The sequence below is a fragment of the Biomphalaria glabrata genome, chromosome 1 (assembly GCF_947242115.1).
Source record: "Biomphalaria glabrata chromosome 1, xgBioGlab47.1, whole genome shotgun sequence".
Classification (NCBI taxonomy): Eukaryota; Metazoa; Mollusca; class Gastropoda; family Planorbidae; genus Biomphalaria; species Biomphalaria glabrata.
In genome coordinates this window covers 28,838,916-28,851,167 of record NC_074711.1, presented here as the reverse complement: position 1 = coordinate 28,851,167, position 12,252 = coordinate 28,838,916, and the positions used below count along the sequence as shown (strand labels likewise).

At 30.3% G+C, this 12,252-nt stretch overlaps 1 protein-coding gene across 1 annotated transcript; it reads left to right on the top strand.

Moving 5' to 3' along the window:
• The first annotated feature begins 385 nt into the window (after positions 1-385).
• LOC106058593 (tubulin gamma-1 chain) lies at positions 386-8,179 on the top strand. Its single transcript, XM_013216050.2, has 13 exons — positions 386-735; positions 1,637-1,687; positions 2,043-2,104; positions 2,993-3,160; positions 3,277-3,345; positions 3,457-3,536; positions 3,880-4,006; positions 4,464-4,550; positions 4,738-4,887; positions 4,984-5,139; positions 5,321-5,482; positions 6,293-6,484; positions 7,815-8,179. Exons 1-13 carry the CDS (start codon positions 687-689, stop codon positions 7,827-7,829), a joined length of 1,368 nt encoding a protein of 455 aa, XP_013071504.1. The 5' UTR covers positions 386-686; the 3' UTR covers positions 7,830-8,179.
• Positions 8,180-12,252: the final 4,073 nt, after the last annotated feature.

Genomic DNA, 12,252 nt, shown 5'->3' with positions numbered 1-12,252 from the left:
AAAGCAACTTAATTGTAGTTTTGCTAAGTTTGATATTAATTTTCATTCCACGCAAAAAAAAAAAAAAAGAGGGCTCATGAGGTACGCATTCCATTAATAATTATTTTAAGACAGTTTCAATAATATAAAACAACTATATTAACAGCAGTTGTCTCTGTCTTTATTAGGGCATTTAAAAATTGTAAACTCTTGGTCTACATTGAAAAACAAAAACAAAATTTCTCATTGCATTATTAGATCTAAATGTTATAACTGAATGATAACATTTAATAACATTTAATTTATTTGTATAATATTAGTTATTTTGTGCGGAACAGCTATAGATCTACAATCAAATAAGCCCAACCATTTTCTGTGTATTATCTAGATCTAGATCTATTCCCTGTTAATTATTTTTGAAATATTTAACATTTAAAAATATTTAATTTAAGAAAAAATATTTTATAATTACATCTGTACAAGATGTTTCCTCAGATATAACGTTAATGATTTAAAGGTTATAGAATACAGATCTAAAAGTCATTTAGATTTTAAAACATTAGATAAGAATCTCGATCTAAGAATAAATATTGATAAAGTGGTGTTGTATCTTGATTCTACCAAGAACAACTTTTGGAGCCCAATGTTTGAAAGTAATAACTTTACATGTTTCTATAGACGCTATCACTGTATTAAAATTCTCAAGTATGCCACGAGAAATCATTACCTTGCAGCTTGGACAATGTGGGAACCAAAGTAAGTCATTAGACTTTAAATAATATACTTATATAGTATTTTAATTGTTAGTCTAAGGCTAAGCTAAGACTTGACTAACTCAAGTCACTCAAGTCACTAAGACTAGAGTAGTAAGACTAAGTCTAAAGTAGTTTAGTCTAAAGTCTAAACGCTTGTTAAACTCAGTTAAACTTTTTAATGTTTTGTAACTTTTGCTACTTGTTACACTACAGTAACACTTGTAATTATAAGATTATAATATTATATTATAATTATTATATTATAAAAATAATTATTCTAGAAGTAGAGACTAGAGCAGGTCTGACTCGAGTCTGAGATAATCATTCTCATGATTCAAATGATTGTCATGAAACTGAGATACTCAGAATACAGATAGATAATCATAATAAAATATTAATTAATTAAGTAATGAGATTAATTTCTAGATAATTATAATATAGATCTAGATCTCTATATTTATATTATATATATTAAATATATATATATATATATTTATATAGTTATATAGTTAATATAGTTTATAGATCTAAATGAGTATGAGAGATAAGATTTTAAAAAGCTTGACTTAAGTTTAAATATAAGTACTATCAGTAAAAAGTATCAGCAAGCTAAAAAGAACAATGGACCTCATCCACCAATCTTAAACAAACAACATATGATATTGATAAAACAATGAAAAAACTGTCACGTGACAGCCTGTGTGTATTACGTAATTTGTATAGAAGAGATAGAGAACCACGTGGCTAAATGTTGTTTGTTTACGATTGGTGAATGAGATCCATTTAGTAGAAGTAAAATGTAACACATAAAAATGATAATTATAATAAGACTCCATTAAATCAATAAATTACTATCAATCTAGTATTGAAACCTTTTTTCTTTTTTTTTTGTATGAAAACAGTTGGAATGGAATTTTGGAAACAACTCTGTGCGGAACATGGCATAAGTCCAGGTTTGCATTGCAGTATTTGTTTTAAACTATTATGTCTAATTAAATCTTATATATTACAGACATTACTTCAATAAAAGAAGATAATTACATCCTACGCATTTCATGTGTCAATCTAGTCATGCATGTTAATCAATGACATAAAAACTCTGCTAAGTCGTTGGTTTTCCTGTCTGATAATTTGTATACTAGAAAAAAATTATAAATGTCTAATATAATAGCTTACTTATAATAATAATAATTATAAAATGATAATGCATACTATTTTTAGACACAGTAAGATAAAAAAATGAAATTTAAAAAAATAAAAATATATATATAATGTATTGATTTGAATTTGTATATTTTTACTTTTCAGAGGGAATTTTGGAGGATTTTGCTACTGAAGGACTAGATAGAAAAGATGTATTTTTCTATCAGGTCAGTTGTTGTTTTTTTTAAAGAGATATAATGCAGATATGTTGATTTATTTCCCCCACATTCATTTTAATTAATAGTAATTAAATTTATTGCTTGGTCCAGTAAAAGTTGTTATCAATCTCTATTTCGTAATTGTAATTAATCTAACTTTTACATGATTCTTTTATCATTGTTTGAAATAGAAATTGTTGCAAAAGAGAAGTATTTCTCTTACTGCAACCAAAATGAATTCATGATAATAGTATATACTTTCCTAAACCTAGCCCATAAACTCAAAAATAATATAGCTAAATATAGTACAGTTCTGAGCAGGGCACAAACCAGACATTTGACAATGCTGCCTTGCAGTAAAACAATACCAAGTGAACAAACCCTTGACAAGCCAGATTCACATAAAAGAATCTTTTTATTGCTGGTGTTTTACCGGCCACACTTACCACCTAGAATGTCAACAGTCACATGACTACCCACTCAGTCCCTTTTTGCAATACCTGCCTTCACTAACATAATATCATTAAAGACCACTGGAATGTAGTTTTTATAAAAACACTTTGGCTCAATTGATTATATACATTTAGCTATTTGCTGATGTGGATATTTCATGTTAAAAGTTTTGTTCCTGGAAAGCATTTTTTCTAAAGCTGTGTCATTTTTTAGTAAAATCCGTGAATATAAAATACTTTTCAATAGATGTTTTGACTGCTTAGCACCTGTGGCTGCCAAGACTGAAAATCATTGACATTGATACATGTTGTTTTTTTCAGTTCATAAGTTAAACTTTTATTTAGATGTGTTTCATTTTGTGTGTGTCATTTATTATCTTTTTTTTTCACTTAATCTATTTTATTGATTTCAATGATCTTTTCCATACTATTATCTATTACCTAGGCTGACGATGAACATTACATCCCAAGATCTGTTTTATTAGATCTGGAGCCAAGAGTCATCAATACAATAATGAACTCACCTTATGCTAATTTATACAATCCAGAAAATGTTTACCTATCAAAACATGGTGGTGGTGCTGGGAACAACTGGGCCAGTGGCTACTGCCAAGTGAGAATTAGAAACATGCCTTCCATTTTTCATTAAGCTTTATTTTAGTAGTTGTTTTTTACTGTATTTCCTTTAAAATGTATGTTATATATAAAAACAAAACTTTTTTTTTTCAGGCTGAGAAACTTTATGATGATATTTTTGATATCATTGATAGAGAGGCAGATGGAAGTGACAGCTTAGAAGTAATAACTTAGCAAACAAGATCATAATTATCTACAAAAATTGCTCCATAGATATTTTTAAATTAAAGTTTTTACTTAGTAATAAGCAAATATCTTTTTAACATTTTTTAGGGCTTTGTTGTCTGTCATTCTATTGCTGGGGGCACTGGATCAGGAATGGGATCTTACATTTTAGAGAGACTCAATGACAGGTTAGAAAAGCTAATACTCAGGCATAGTATGTGTATATAGAATTAACTAACAGTAAAAAAAAAAGTGATGATCATCTGTTTAAAAATAAATCCAAATCAATTTTGTTAATAACACACTTTAAACTGAAACTTTCAAATACTGTTAAAGTATGTATATATATATATATATATATATATATATATATATATATATATATATATTGCTGTGGAGTATTTTGGTAAAAAATATCATATTAAAATATTGTAATTCTTATTGTTGAAATGCAAATGAAAGTCACAAACCTTTATATTGTGTCTGATAAAATGCAGAAATTGTCATATTTGTATCTTTTGTCTTGGCCAGATTTCCTAAGAAATTAATTCAGACCTATTCTGTTTTCCCAAATGTGGATGAAATTTCAGATGTTGTGGTGCAGCCTTACAACTCACTTCTTACTTTGAAGAGATTAACTCAAAATGCTGATTGTGTGGTGAGTTCTTTAATTATTAAAATGTACGAAATCTGAAATCCTCCAAGCTTATTTTTCGCTCACTGTGAAACATAACAATAACTATTGTATTGCAAATATTACAAATTTTTCAAATAAAATAATGATTTCAACTATTGCATAAGAACTGAACTGATAAATAGTGTTGGTGATGGTTCTCATTTTAACTTGTGATCATTTCACACATTCTATTATCACAAATTTAATTCTCTAGCTTTTAACTTTTTTATTTCTATACTGCAAAAAAAAAGTAATTTAATTTAGTCATTTATTATTTTACGAAACCTTTGAAGTAAGCCTTCTTGTGACGTATTTATTACTTACATACAATATACTAAAACAAAGAAGAACACATTTAATAATGTCACTAGGTCTTATCTTGGTACCGGGTATCATGATCTTTTTCTCCAAATGTGTCATTTTTAATTTTATTTTTTAGGTTGTTCTTGACAATACTGCTCTAAATAGAATAGCAGCTGACAGACTACATATTGACACACCAACATTTGCTCAAGTCAATCAACTTGTAAGTGTTTAGATTGTTGCTGTTTTGTTCCATCTGTGGTATAATCAAGTATTAAAAAAAAAAAAAATTTTGTTTATGGGTATTTGATATATGAATAACCCTTAAGATAGAGAAAAAAAATGACCTAAATATAACTTTTTAAACTTTTCTTATTTTCAAAATGATAATAGGCTTTTATTCCTTTTAGGTATCAACTGTCATGGCAACTTCTACAACAACATTACGCTACCCAGGATACATGAACAATGATCTGATAGGTTTGATAGCATCTCTAATTCCCACTCCTCGACTGCACTTTCTTATGACGGGATACACACCTCTAACCACAGACTCTCAAGTAAGTGCTGTTTGTTTTGTTGTTGTTTTTTTTTTTCAAAAGTATTTTAAATATACTTTCATAATGAAAGTCACTCTGTGATTTTATTATTTACAGGTTGCTAATGTACGTAAGACAACAGTTTTGGATGTTATGAGAAGACTACTCCAGCCTAAAAATATGATGGTATCTACTCCAGTTCAAAGACAAGGAAACAACCATTGTTACATCTCCATACTAAATATAATTCAAGGAGAAGTTGACCCTACACAGGTAGGCCTACTTTCACAGACACTGCTTATATTAAAGTTGAAAACAGATGTCTGGATGTATATGAACTATTATCATACAGTCTGACAATAGAATAACTAAATGTAGGCTTATGTAATACATTATTGTCAGTTCAGTTTTTTATTGATGCTTTTATGTTAAAAAAAAATGCAATTTTTTAAAGGTGCACAAAAGTCTTCAAAGAATCCGAGAACGCAAGTTGGCCCAATTTATTCCTTGGGGTCCTGCCAGTATCCAAGTTGCTTTATCACGAAAGTCTCCTTACGTTCAAACTGCACATAGAGTCAGTGGACTAATGTTGGCTAATCACACAAATATTTCTCAGGTTAGTCTTTCTAAATCACATAAAAGATATAAGTCCAAGTTTTTGTTGATGCTTGCTTATGAAGCTTATGTATGACCATTATTATGTCTGTCACATTTAGATTATAATAACTATTCAATATCTTCACCTTTATTGTGCTTTAAATAAGTACAAATGCTACTTTAGTTTGATGAGAGAATGTTCATTGAAAAGTTAAGTTCAGTTATTTTATCCTAAAAATGACTGTCTTTTATTCAAAATTCAATTTTGTTGTTGTCATTATCATGCTTAATATAGGTGCTTTCTTTATTAATTTATAGTCATACGGAATAATACCTTTTTCTTTTTGAAATCATGTTGCAAGGTTTTTTTTCCTATTTCTAAAATACTATTTTAAAAAGCATCTCGTTACTCACTGTCTTTATTTGGGTATTGAAAAATGAAAATCAAATGCCACATGTTACTGTGCTCAAAATGTAAGAAATAATTAATTAATTAATTTTAGTTTTATGAATCATGTTTTTGTTTTTTTTATTATATCGAGTATGTTTATTGCATGCACATACCTAGAAACCATTTTTTAAACAGGATGAAAACAGTTTATGTTATTTAATAATTATGAGGCATCTTCCTCTCGCCATATTTACAAAAGTGGTTGACTCTAATTCTCATTTTTCTAATAATAACTTGATCTCATATTGGTTAATTAGTGGTCACTGTTGTGTACTTAAATTTGAGTTTGTCTGGGATAATGTGTAAGAAATGAGGCTTGTTAACTTTTGTACATATTGAAATTTCCTTAGCTTTTCTTTTTTTTTAATCTATTTATAGCTATTTGACCGCATTTTGAACCAATATGACAAGCTAATTAAACGAAAAGCATTCATAGAACAGTTCATGAAAGAGCCGATTTTCAAGGACAGCCTGGAGGAATTTGACAACTCAAGAGAATCTTTACAGAGTTTGATAGATGAATACAATGCTGCAACCAAACCAGATTATTTGACTTGGGGTATTCAACAGGTACATTAATATAAAATTGCACAGGTTGATGTCCCAAGCTTCTCCATCTTCATCCTTTCATTGTAACCAGTTAATAAATTCTCTTTTCTATTCCTTTAGATTTTATATGTGAATTCATTTTAGAAAGTTTATATCAGAGTTATTTTGAAGATAAAGAGCAATACATTGATTTATAAGGCATTGTCTTTGATTCCAAAGATTATGGATATTAAGGATGAGTGCAGTATTTCGCATCACCTCAAATCCAGATGTAGCCGCATCTAATGCAGACAAAGCCATTGTCTGCTTGTGGTCTATTAATTAATGGTTTGTTGTTTGTTTTTTTTGCGTCAAGGGCGATATATTAATTGATTAGTACTGTAAGGTACAAGTAGAAACGCTACTAAAAAGTATTGCACTTTGTACTCTATTCTTGTTCTAATGGGGGGTGTGCACATGAGTGCATTAGCAGAGTTGCACTTTGACTTGTGAGAACTATCTGTGAAGAACTTGAACATACTGCAGCTTGGCAACTTACTCATCAGGTATAGCCACTAGAACATTATTGCAGAAGTTGGTTCAGGAAAGTATGAAAGCCTCAGCAAGCTTCTTTGCTGGCTCTTTTTAAAAACTTGTGTGGTCAGATCTGACCTAATCAATGCAACTCTTTCAGAGCTAACTAACCTATCTGTGAATCAAAAGTTAAATGGACTTTGCCAACTTTGAGAACCTTGCTATTTGTAATAATGAGTCTGAACTTTCTACTTTCATAATTTTCTTTCATCTCATTTACTAGCTTTATGCACATATTGGTGACAGCTTCATTCACTTTGGTTGCCAAATATGAAAGCTCTGAGTAAACTTAGGAATCATAAATTTGTTGACAAGCAATATAAAGTGGTTGGTTCTGTAATATTGCTGTGTGGTTATGTGAACATATTAAAAAGCTCCAGGCCTAGCACTGATCTTTGTATTACACCACATGTACCAAAGACTGCTGATAAGTCTAATTGATATATATGACATGTGTCAGAATTGCAGAGTAGGCCAATTAGAACCCTGAACACTGATATTCTCAAATTGAAAATCTCTGCCATTGCAACAAAAGCTTGTAGAAGTTATAGGGCAATAATTTTTTACAAGCTCTGGGTCAAAATTTTAATTCTTCAATAGAAACATGCCAAGTGCATGCTTATGTTTTTTTTTTATGTTTCAGAAATCAATTAAAATATTACATTCTTAGTTAATAATAAATCTAATCTTACTTTTATAAACAAATGTGATAAAACTAAAATTGAGAACATTTTCAAAATTTTTTTGTTTTGCTATTGATTTTTATTTTTAATTTCAGGCTGGTGCATTATAAAAGATTTTCAAATCTGCTGGTGTCAATGTACAAACATAAGCCAATCTCTTCCACCAAAATTCAACACTTGTTTTTATAGTTTTCTGTAAATAACTGTTAAGCAAATAATGCATATGTCACAAGTACTGTACAAAATGATATGTATATTTGTAACTAAATTGTAGATCATTATTTATGTTACACCTTTATGAGGTACTAACTAAGAATAAAAATGTTGACATGATAACTACACAAGTAGTGCACTAAATATGACCACACTGCTGACTGGATCTGCTGATGTACATACATTTTGTTTGCGATTAGTAAAACTGAATATTTGTCCAATGTAAATAAACTTGTTATATAATAAACTTCTGTGTTACTTTTCTTTAACATCTAATATTTTAACAAAATGAGTCTTTTTTTTTTTTTTCTGAGAGCTAGAGAATCCCAATTTAGTAAGGCCTGATAAATTGTTAGAAAATTGGTGATTTTTCATATATCACTTTAGTCAAAAATAGATAATTAAATGATTATTATTAATATTTTTGCTAATGTGATCCTATAGCCAAGTGGTTCTCCAAACTTTTTTGACCAGGGGACCCTTTTATAATGTGAAAACTTGCCCTCAGAATCCTACATGAAAAAGCTACATAAATGTGTAAGTTACAAATGTTACTAGAAAATATTTTGTTTCAGAATAGTTTATTGAGATTGTAACTTTTGTATAAATTTTTTTTTAATTAATGACTTAGATGAGGTTGAAGAGATTTTAATGTCAGTATTAATATTCTGCTTAATATTTCTGAGTAGATTCAATTTTATATGACTTTTCGACAAAATTCACAACCCTAGCCTGCTTAAAAAACTAAAATACTTTGGTGTTAATGGTTCATTACATCAATGGATTCATGATTTTCTAATGGGAAGAGAACAATCTGTAATAAATGGCTCCAAATCAACACCAATAATAGTAAACTCAGGTGTACCTCAAGGAACAATTCTTAGACCCACAACTGTTTCTTATTTACAGGAACAAAAGTCATTAATTGCTGATGATTACTTAATAAATAGAACAATAAAAACTACACAAGATACTGAAATTTTTCAAGAAGAATTATAGAAATGGGAATCAAATTACAGTGTCTTTTTCACCCAGAAAAATGCCAGTTTATTATGAGTAACAAAAAAACTAAAACAAAAACTACTTACTTTATTCCTGGTAAACCAGTCACACAGACTAAAAACTCAGATATTTTGTACTAATAAATGAAAAGTTATGAAATCCCCATATTGATGAAATTATTTTAAAAAATCCAGCAAAAGATTAGGTTAACTAAAAGAAATTTTTACAAATCAAACAAGAACATAAAACAAAAATGCTATTTAACTTTAGTTAGGCCAATATTAGAATATGCATCATCGGTTTGCATCATCCTTAACTCAAGAAAACAAAGAAACTAGAACAAATACAAAATAGAGCAGAGATATTTATGTCAAACGAATATTCTAATTTGATTAGAGTAAAACCTTTAGTAAAATCACTAAACTTAGAGACACTTCACGAAAGAAGAATAAAAGTATCTACAAGCCTACCTAATACATAAAAACCTAAATCATAATTTACTAATAGAAAAACAAAACCTAATAAAATACTCAGAAAGACACAAAAATAGAGGCAAATTTCTCATTCCATACGCTAGAACAAATTCGCACAAGTGTTTCTTCTTCCCCAATGCCATTAGAGAATGGAATGGGTTGCCTGAATCAGCCAGGAAAAGCAGCGACTTGGCAGAGTTTAAGGCATTGATTAACATGTATAAATAGATTGATCTAGGCACACGCGTAGGAACTAATCTTTTTTTTTTTTTAAATTGAAGTGGCGTCTGTAACATATAAGATAAGCAACCCCAAATCTCCAAGAGCACACATTTCTAGTTGGCAATGAATCCATGTTGTAGCAAATAAGAAGACGGGAAAGCTGTTAACCAATTCTGTGCAATGACCCACAATGTAGTAGATATCTATAATTGGAATCGGTTTTTGTCACCAGAATTTGTGGTATCCTTGTTCAAACAAGGTTGACCAGATATTTGTGGGAGCCAAAGCGGGACACATGTCGATCAAGGGACGTAAAAAGAACAGGCTCAGATTTTTTTTTAGCAATATTTCATTCATCAACTTTGACATTATTGCATTGCATCAGAATAATGTACACTTACAATTTACACACAATGTTAAAGATAGAACATCTTTATGTGCGATCCATCTGAAAGTGTTTACCTGTTGAATAGGCCGCTAAATTATCTCTCTGAAATACCTGGTACGCGGAATAATTTTCATAAGAGTTTACTATTGTCGCTGCTACATCACTTTTTTTTCCTCGCGTCACCCATGCGTACTTTGTCGAGTAAGAACCTATTCAAGTTTTCACGCTTCTTTTCTTTCATTTCTGAACCAATCCGTTAATGGCAGAAGATACTACAAGAGCACTAGCATTCTGTTCATCGATAAAAAAAAAAAAATACGTCTGCATAGAATATAACCATAACGCTATGTTCAAAATGCACAAGGGTTTTCAAAGAAGCTTTCGATTATGGTGGGACACTTCTCTTGTGAAAAGAAATATGATTTCAAAGCAGGATATAATTTAATTCACTGAAGGCTTCAGAGCTAACCACTTGGTCTTTCCATAGCCCGAATTTTGCTCTATTCTAAATCGACGAATTGGCTTTTTAAAAAAGAACAACACTCCAAGAGTCGAAAGAAAACGTGTTGCTGCTGGAAGGCAGGGTGTTGTAAAGAATAAACATTACTCGTGCCTTTAACAAAGGAGTTTGCTAGGTAGTGAACATACGGACTAAGGACCAAGAAGAAGATGACGAAAGGTGGTCACTTTAAAGTTCAAAGATTTTAAAATAAAAGCGTAACATTGACAACTTTTTTTTTTATGAAAGCGGGACATTGGCCATTCCGCCCGGAATTTTTATGAAAAGCGTGACAGACGGTCCAAAACGAGACTGTCACGCCTAAGTCACCTAAGCTAAGTTTAAGCTCCTCGTTTTTGTCCATGCCCAAAAGGGTTTAATAGGCCTACAATCTACTTTTTTTCATAACCTCCGCACTAGCAGAGTGGTTAGCAAGTCAGCTTGAGCCATGAGTTCAAATTCAAGTCGTTTTCCTTTTTTAAAAAAAAAATTGTTATTAATACTTTTCAAAAGCGAATACAGAAAAATTCACCCTGATATCCATTTCTTTCTTCCCCTTTTCCCAACAGATAAGTGACAGCGCAGTCAGAAAGCTAAAAGCATGAATAGCGCTAAACAAACACATTTTTTTTGTTGTTGTCGGTCTAGATCTATTACAAAATTAATTGCATGACTGATCCAAACTAACTGATACAATCACATTTTGTATAAGCTTTTTTTTTTTAGCTGGCCCCGAAAGGGGAAAAGACGCTATTAGTTTTGTGTGGAATGTCTGTCCCGTTTAGAAAAGATAGTGAAAGTCCGACATCATATTTTAGACCATTCAATGTTCTGATGCAATGGCTACTTTTTTTTCTTTTCTGAAACCGAAAAATCTAATTTTTTAAATCACTTATGCAAGCAGTTTTTTCATAAAAATACACCACTTTTACAACTATTCACTATTAATAGTAACAAACACGAGAGGCTCCTAAGTAGGGGAGATGACCATGCACCATATGTTTAGCACATTTATGCAAACGGTTTTAGATTTTTTGTCTAAAACAAAATTTTTGCGTACATTGGTATTGCTAAGTTAAGTAAGTTCTGTTATACTAACTACTAGATTTACACAAAAAAATATTTACTTTTTTTTAAAGAGAAAAAATCTATTTAGTATGCATATAAGTTGGACATAATTTAAGACAATTAATAAGTAGTTTTTCATAGTTCGCGTGAACTACAATATGCTGCAAAAACAATAGATCACGTTACTAAATGAAATGTTTTTTTTCTTGAGGAATAAGAGATTGTCCCTTTACAAAACAATTAGATACTCATTATAAGACATCAGTTAGGCCAGGTTCACATCTAACTTCACTTTCACCTATCCCTTGGTCTGCTGTGGCACCACACAAGATGTCAACCTTCTTTCCCCATTCTTCTCTGTCATTTGTCTTTGATAGAATTTCATTCTAATGTTCTTTCTGAAAATATTGAAACCTGCCTTTTTACCTGCCTGGGTGGACCACTTCAGGGGCCGATTTTGAGTTTGTGTCTCCACACAAACTGTCTTTGTAACCTTGTTCAAAAGTATTTTTATGTTTTACTTCCAAAGGTTAAAAAGGGGAAATTTCATCATTAACTATAAGACTTTGAGATGTTGATGTGCCTACAAATAATAGCCATTCTTTATCAAAGAAATCCATTTACCAAAAGATATTTTAGAATATGTAGAAGATCTTCTGTTAGAGATC